Source organism: Primulina tabacum, chromosome 16 (assembly GCF_025594145.1).
Source record: "Primulina tabacum isolate GXHZ01 chromosome 16, ASM2559414v2, whole genome shotgun sequence".
NCBI lineage: Eukaryota > Viridiplantae > Streptophyta > Magnoliopsida > Lamiales > Gesneriaceae > Primulina > Primulina tabacum.
This window is the reverse complement of record NC_134565.1, coordinates 17,809,228-17,817,057: the sequence shown is the minus strand read 5'-3', so window position 1 is coordinate 17,817,057 and position 7,830 is coordinate 17,809,228. Positions and strand designations below refer to the sequence as shown.

Genomic DNA, 7,830 nt, shown 5'->3' with positions numbered 1-7,830 from the left:
AATATATAATAAATCAAGGCATCCACCAAACAAACATTCAAATGGTACTAAGAAATTAATATTATGATATATTCATATATAATAAATCAAGACATCCACTTTAAATGGTTGGTAATACTAAACTAACATTAAAATGGTTCCAAGAATTTAGTTTAACATATAGCAACAATAAATCAAAACTCCCACTTATAAGTAGGGTATAATAATACTTAAAGAAATAAAAATAACATAAACAATAAATGATGATTAAATAATATAAATCATAGATTCTTACCTTTTAATAACCTTATTATCATGCCAAGAGTTTCATCTTTTCATCTCAACTTTGGGAAGTTAGCTACTCATTATTCAAAGTGTAAAACTTTGAATATGAATTTAACATGCTAATTATATTTAAATGAAGAAATAAAGGAAAAACAAAGAGAGAAATATTATGAACTCAAAGGTTTGTTCATAAAATGAGGGATATCTCAATATATTACAATGCACCCCTATTTATAGCCAAATTTGGGGAGACAACCACAAATAAAATATTATTTTTTACACATAAGTCTTCATTGGTGTTCCAAGAAATTAATATTTTAATACACATCACTTTTGAAAATCTTCCCATCCGAATTTTCTTCTCCACATAAAACAAAACATGTAGATATCTGAGGGAGTTGTTTGAATTGTGGTATTTTTTTAACCATTTGACCAAGTAATTTGAGAGATATGGTCAAAATGCTAGAGCATGGTAAAACTGCCACTTCTTTGGTAACTTTATTTGTTGCCTAATTTGATTGCATTTGTGAGAAGATTTTTATCTCATGCTTACCACCAATATTGTAGATATTAACATCAACTTTCTACAGGTCCAAGAATCATCTTAATCCCATTTGCAAAGCCAAGGTTAATCTTGTTTTATCGAACCTGTAAAAATAGTAAAAACTTATAATTACACAACAATTTATATTTTATACAATTTATTATAAAACATATAATATCTAAACATTTAATAAAACAAAATCTATAAATTTATATTAAAAATATTTAATTAATATACAATTTTTTATCTTTATCAGTCATTCTTTGTTCTTAATTTACTTACTAGAATTTCCGGATCGCTGCAGCTGTTTCCTTGTAAGCAAGTAAACTTACTGATCTGATCTTTCCAAGTTTTGATTTTCAATTTTAACTTCCTCGAATTACTAGAAAGTCTTGAGTTCTCTTCTACCATATCATGCAGTGCTTTAACCAAATCATTTTGTGTAAATTCATCGGAATCAAAATCAAATACCTCTCTAGATGTCGAGACTGATTCAGTGTTTGCCATGAGACATTTGACTCCTTCTTCATCATTATCACTGGAGTGGCTATCTGAGTCAGAAGACTCAGAGCTAGAATCCGCCCACTTTGATTTACTTTCCTCAGCAATCATTACTTTGCGGTCTCTTCTAGACTTCTTATCATTCCGCTTGTACTCCTTCTTCTTCTAGTTATCCTTCTTAGGTTTCGGGTAAAATCAGCAATAAAATGTCCGATTTTTCCACAGTTGAAGCAAGCCATATCACCAGGTGGTGATTCCTTCTTGAAGTTCCGGTTTAGGCTTTGATATGCTCGGTGATTCTTCTTCATGAATCTGAAAAATTTCTTTACGAAGAGGGACATTGCATCATTGATTTGTTCAGCAGTCTTATCATATGTGCTTTCAGTAGCAGCAGCAATGAAACATTTAAAACAACTACATCAGTAGCAGTAGCAGTAGCTGCAGGAGCATTGTCTAACATAATCTTGTTTTCTTTTGTCTGTTCATTTCCTTCACAAATCTGGATAAGTATCTCTCAGATCTCTTTTGCTGTAGGACACATCTTGATTTTCCTGAATGTGTTTTTATCAAGTGTTTTATAGAGAATATCCTTCGCAACATTATCTAGATTTGCTTTCTTTTTGTCCTAGCCTGTCCATTCACTTTTATGCTTTTCAACCATTTGTGGTGCTTCTTTAGTAACAACAATAGCAGTATTAGGCTTTAGAATTTTCAATGGACCATCTGTGATGACAAACCACATGTCATCATCTTGGGCTGCAAGATAGGCTTTCATCATGATCTTCCAATCATCAAACTCTTCTTTTGAGAACAAAGGGACTTTGCTGAAGTGTGCCATTTCTGTCGTAAGTTTTCAGAACAAGAAAAATATGCTCTGATACCACTTGTTGGGGATCGATATAGAGTTTAGAGGGGGGGTGAATAAACTCGTTCCTTTGTTGGACATTTTTGTAAAGGGTGCTAGAATCCTGTTAGAGATTATAGCTTATCTTGTTCGAATAAATATCCACCAGATCACAATAATAAGTGCGGAAACGATCTCATGGTATGAGGGTGAAAAAAATAAAATAGTAGGCAGTAGACAGTGGTTGTTTCTGGAAGTTCGAAGATGAATTCTTCTACGTCTCCCCTTCTTCTGTTTCCAGAAGGTATCACTAAAAGACTTTGGGTATTACAGTACAAATTTTGTACACACCCACTTCAATAGGACTTATCCTTAGCCTACTGAAACTCTTAGTTTCACAACACAGTATAACGAATACAACAAAGTTCTGGAAAAGACTCTTTTCCTGATTACACACTCTTCTGAATAAGATGTGGTAAAGTGAATAGCTTTTGAAGTGATAACGAAAAAACAACACAATATGATCTCAGAAAATCAGATAAATGCTATAACGAGTGTGCTTCTTTTCCGTATGTTGAGCTTTGAAGACAATGAGTAGTTCTTTGATTTGCTCAAAATAACGTTGGATAGATAATGTGTTGCTTGATAAAAATGATCATCGTGTTCTATATAGGATTGATCCCTATATATATAGAAAGCTTTGAATCCAACGTCTATAAACAAAACGGCTTCTATGACTTCTAAGTAGAATCAACTTTAATACCTAAAAAAGGGTCCCGTAGAAAGCTTCAAAATAATCAGTCTTTGTTTCATACCAAAATTAGTAAGGAGTGTTAAATGTCTTCGTACAACTTTAATGGTGCAATTAATATTAGTACTAGGAAAAGTAACGGTAACATTTAAGACTTGTAACTATCAAACAAAAGACGTTAAGTTCTTCTTGTTTAAGCTAAGTTCTGCTTCTGCTTTTCTAAATTATGATTCTGCTTTTCTAAGCCGTTAAGTACTCGAAAAGTACTGCTTCTGTTTAAGCGATACGAGAGCTTCTGCTTATTATACTGTCTTCTGATTTAGCTATCATTGTAACAACCCCCTCTCATGACATTGAAATTTAAAAAGAAAAACATACGCGGAAGCATTTAAAATTACACGGGAAAGAACAATAAACCATTTACATCAAAAGCATTTTCAAAAATGATTTAACATAAACATTAACTTTTGTAGTATCCCAAAATAAATCCACAAACTAACATAAGTTTTACCCCATAATTCATTTTACAAAATATAAAAATATTTAAACTTCTCATGTTCACCCAAAATAGAATAAAAGTGACATGATCAAAAGTCTTTCCCATTGGCTTTTATATGACTTCTTCCCCTTGGACGATCCGCTTCAATTCTTTTTGTCACCTGCATCACATGATATTAACTGGAATGAGATAAAACTCAGTAAGGAGAAAGCTATACGTAAGAAGTACATATACATGTGGTTGGTTTGAAATATAGATATCGCAATGACAATAAACAATGAAGCAATGGCAATGGACGATAAATCAATAGCAATGAAAAATGAATAATACCATCTTAAATGAACAATAGGTAGCAAAGCAATATAGATTGTATTTCATGGCATTAATTAAAGGAAAGGAAATGATAGTTCTGTGACCTGTGACCTGTGGATAGTATCTCGTTGATATATAAATATATCAAAACTGTGAGAGATACTCATAATCATGTGATTGGCCAATGACATGCATGAATTACTATCATTCCTTGGCTTTAATCATCGGAAACTTCATTGGGACATTTTAGCAAACACTTGGTAAGCAACAATAGAGTATTAGCTCCTTATCAATGAATTCAATGATATTCTTGGCTCAATGAACAAATAACAATACATACATCAATAATCTAACAATGGAAGGAGCTAGACATCAATAAACTAACAATGGAAGGAGCTAGACATCAATAAACATGGCTTATATACATATTTATCATGTGGGCATTAGAAGGAAAAGCTTCTACTTACAACCAATCCAACAATATGGTGGCTATGATAAACTTGAATGATTCCTACAAACATCAACACAATAATAACCAACAATCATCAACATTACTCTAAGAAATTCATCAACACCCTTCAATCATCCAAACCCTACTTAACTCCAAAATAATAGAACCCTTACCTGGTAACTTGAAGGAATAGGTAGAAATCACTAAGAATACAACTAAAATCCTTGCACTTGGTGTAGAGATTGAAGGAGAGAAAACTAGAAAGAAAATGGCATGAATCGATTTTAAGGAAAAGAGAGAAGGTTAGAATGAAGTAGAAGCCTCTAGAATCATGTTATAAGCCTTCAATCCCTAAAAAACGTGTTTTAAAAAAACAATTTCGCATGTGGCGCTGCGGCGCCACTTAATTGGCGCTGCGGCGCCTACTCTACGGCGCTGGGAGCACCACGGCACTGCCTGGCAGTGCCTAGGCGCCAGGGTTACGGCCCTGGCAGGGCTGCGGCGCTGCTTGGCAGCGCCTCCACAACAGTGCTCTACGCACAGCTCCAACAAAGATCGCTTCTGAAATGACTCTTCCCTTCGTAATCTCGAAAAGTGGTAAACAAGAAAGTTGTAGCTCTATGTCTTGGCTTGCATCTCCAATTGGCTTCATGTCATTTGAAGGTCTGAGTAAAAAGTTATGCTCAATCTCCCAACATGTGTCAATACAGAAGCAACGATACACATGACACACTTCGGGCAACTTTTGGCTCGTCTCCCCTAATGATTTGAACAAAACTCAAAACATGAAAATTATAGCCTTATATTTTATCTTTCCAATGAAAGTGGCTTAACATCAATTGGATCAATATACAAAACATTATGCTAAAAACCACAACTACTGCCACATTTTTCATACCGTTTCTGCGCTTCCATTTCCTATTTGGCTTAAGATCAACTTTCTATTCTACCCATCCACTCCCATAATCATCACCAACTATGAACATGATTCCAAAACAATAACCATAAACAATGACCATATAACAATCATTCCAATAAACATATTTACAACCATCACAATATCCATAACCATAACCAATAATCATTTCCACCATAACCATTAAAATATTTAAAACCATATCTTATCACCATAAATCATAAACAACACTATAAACTATAACATGACAAAAAGGTCGGGATATTACAATCACGGCCTACTGGTTTTGACTCTCATCACAACAATGAAATTAAGTCTAACATTCTTGTAAAATAAATAATTAGAATATGATTTTAATTATTTATGGTAAAAATGAGTTTTACAAGTAATAAATTATTATTGAATTAATTGAAAATTAAATAAAGGTGTTTATTTAATTTATTAAATTCTTTAATAATTGTGGTGATTAGTAATAAAATTATTAGATATATGATTTATCAATTAATTAAATTTTTTAATGAAATTGATGTTAATATTTGATATTAAATGCATAAAGAATGATCGAGAGTCTTGCCCAGTGTGTTAGGTGTATGTTAGGATATTTTACTATTTTATTCGTTTTGTTAATATTTGATATTATTAAAGTGAGCCTGGTTTATGGCCCGTTCCCACCCCATGAGATGTATCCTTATGTGCCATGGCTTTTTAAATGTAATTATTATAAATAGTAGGAGATCAAGACTGGAAGATGGTGGGCCCGATGCACAAGATGAAGACATGTAAAATATTGGAAGCACTTGTAATAGTTGCATTTGCATCCCTGCATTCACCTAGGTTTTGGACCTGGATCCATGTCTGGCTCACATGGATCTAATAGTGTTGGCGATCGATCATTCTTATTTATTGTTGAATGTCATATTATGATATATATGTGATATATAGTAGTATGCATGTATGTATATTATTAAATAATATAGTTACATGAATCCGACAAACATACAAACTCGTGGCATGCGATTTTAAATTAAAATGATGAGATAATTTTAAATTAAAATATCTTATTTTGAATAAGATTCAAAATTTATATCAAACTTAAAAAATAAAAATTAAAAGAGTTTAATTTTTCCTTGCCTTCCATCAACCGTGGTTGCATGTTGATCGCTACCCGCAGACAGTGTCTGGCTCATATTATTGGGGAGGCCTGGACGCCGGAAAGCTGTGACTTCCATCGGACATATAATGTGAATTGAGTGGAACTCCCATGACTTCGGCTCATATTATTGGGGGAACTCATGGCGACCGTCTATTACAATTCAGTATTGATGGGTCGGTTTGACACGTGAAAATAAACGGCGTCATATTATTGGGTCCTTATTAAACGTGAGGCAAAACAGGCGGAGGTTGCATAGGGATGAAATTGGATTCTACCTTTTAGAAATTATAATTGGCTGATATTATTTGGGATTATAATTGGCTAATTGGACTCTACGTGCCCACTAAGGAAATACGATTTCCCTTTTTCATTGGAGGGTGGTGGAAAAGTCAAAATAGTGGGAGAGAAATTTACAAAATAGAAATCCATATTTTATATCTTAGAATTATTTTAAAATTATCAGTAATCATTATCTGTTTACATTTTTCAGTATATTTACGATGACTGCTCATAACCCTCTTTCATTCATTCTCGATCAAAACAAACTGACTGGCCCTAACTATAATGACTGGTTTCGAAATTCAACGATTGTTCTGAACTCGGAAAAGATTATATATGTGCTTGATAAGAAGCCACCGAAGGAGGCAGCTTCGGACGTCAGTGAGGCTAAACTAGCTAAGTTCGAGAAATGGTGGGGCTATGATCTCCAAGCTAAAATATATATGTTGGTTTCTATGTCGATTGAACTGCAGAGTCGGTTCGAGGAGGCTGCGAATGATACTGACATTCAACTTCATCTGAAAGATTTGTATGGAGTACAGACTCGCTCAGAGAGACATGCTACTGTGAAAGAACTCCTGACTACGCGTCTGGGAGATGGGACTTCTGTCCATGAGCATGGTGTTAGGATGATTGGGATCATTGAGAAATTGTTGGGGCTTGACGTGGTTATTCCTGGTGAGCTCGCGACTGATATTATCCTGCTGTCACTGCCCCCCTCGTTCGATGGATTTGTGGTTAATTTTAAAATGAACAAGCTTGAGGCCACCCTTGAAGAGTTCGTCAATAAGCTTACTACTTATGAGGCCACAATAAAAAAGGAGAAGCATGTTTTCTAGTGGGTTCTTCGTCTGATACGAAAAAGAGAGCCCCAAATAAAGGCAAAAAGCGTTCTGCCCCTCTAAAGAAGAACAAGCCCAACAAAAAGCCATACAAGAGACCCACTCTGGGGCCCTCAAAGCCCGACAAGTCAGACATGTCTGTTTCCACTGCAACAAGCCTGAACATTAGAGGCGTAACTGCACGGAGTATCTTGCCCAAAAACGTTCTGTCCATGATATGTTTTACATAGAAGTAAATGTCTCAATTAATTCCTCTTCTTGAGTATTGGATACCGATGTGGTTCTCATTTATGCAATGATTTGCAGGTGATGGCAAGAAGCGGGAGTCTTAGAGATGGCGAGACATTTCTAAGATTGGGGAATGGAGCAAGGGTTGTTGTAACTGCTATTGGAGACATTAATTTGATTTTGGACAATAATTTTAAGTTACTTTTGAGAGACGTTTTATACGTTCCTGAATTGGTTAAAAACATT

General features: G+C 34.4%; 1 protein-coding gene across 1 annotated transcript; it reads left to right on the top strand.

The window, feature by feature from the left end:
* The first annotated feature begins 6,735 nt into the window (after positions 1-6,735).
* On the top strand, positions 6,736-7,353 carry LOC142528381 (uncharacterized). The gene has a single exon (XM_075633425.1). The coding sequence runs from the start codon at positions 6,736-6,738 to the stop codon at positions 7,351-7,353; it is 618 nt and encodes a 205-aa protein (XP_075489540.1).
* Positions 7,354-7,830: the final 477 nt, after the last annotated feature.

Coding starts and splice junctions, on each gene's coding strand:
- LOC142528381 (XM_075633425.1), top strand. CDS start 6,736: ATGACTGCTCATAACCCTCTTTCATTCATTCTCGATCAAAACAAACTG.